This window comes from Argentina silus (genome assembly GCF_951799395.1).
Source record: "Argentina silus genome assembly, chromosome: 14".
NCBI lineage: Eukaryota > Metazoa > Chordata > Actinopteri > Argentiniformes > Argentinidae > Argentina > Argentina silus.
In genome coordinates, this window is record NC_139668.1 from 5,192,835 (window position 1) to 5,193,225 (window position 391).

At 58.6% G+C, this 391-nt stretch overlaps 1 protein-coding gene across 2 annotated transcripts in view; it reads left to right on the forward strand.

The window, feature by feature from the left end:
• Positions 1 to 391, forward strand: part of rapgef5a (Rap guanine nucleotide exchange factor (GEF) 5a) — a 42,074-nt gene continuing 41,683 nt past the window's right edge. For both annotated transcript variants that reach the window (XR_014554622.1, XM_083685212.1), the window contains exon 1: positions 1 to 303. Coding sequence is in view for 1 of the 2 variants with exons in the window: in XM_083685212.1 (XP_083541338.1) it covers positions 160 to 303 (144 nt within the window). In the remaining variant the exon portion in view is untranslated. The remainder of the gene's footprint in view (positions 304 to 391) is intronic.

The following is a 391-nucleotide window of genomic DNA, read 5'->3' on the forward strand; positions in this document are numbered from 1 at the left end:
GTTGGTTGTTAACGCGCGCGGTGGGTTCGTTGCAGACGAGTGCATGAGTCCGAGGAAGAGGGAATGGTGAACCGGAGCTCGTGTGTGGAATAGACAGCAGCGGAGGGGAGAGAGAGCGAGAGAGAGAGGGGGGGGAGAGAGAAAGAGAGAGAGGCGGACATGGAAGACTCGGAGCCCGCGGAGGACGGGCTGCTGGCGAGCTTACGGTGGAACCGGAGCGCGCGGGACCAGGTTCAACTGAAACAGAAGATCCGGGATCTACCGGGACTCTTAAAGCACGGGCTGCACCTGCGGAAGAAAAGCGTGAGTACCGAACTCATCTCGCCAACCGTGTCTGTCCATCCCTCCCTCCCTCCTTCCTTGTTGTGATGGTATTCTTTTAGTCACCAGA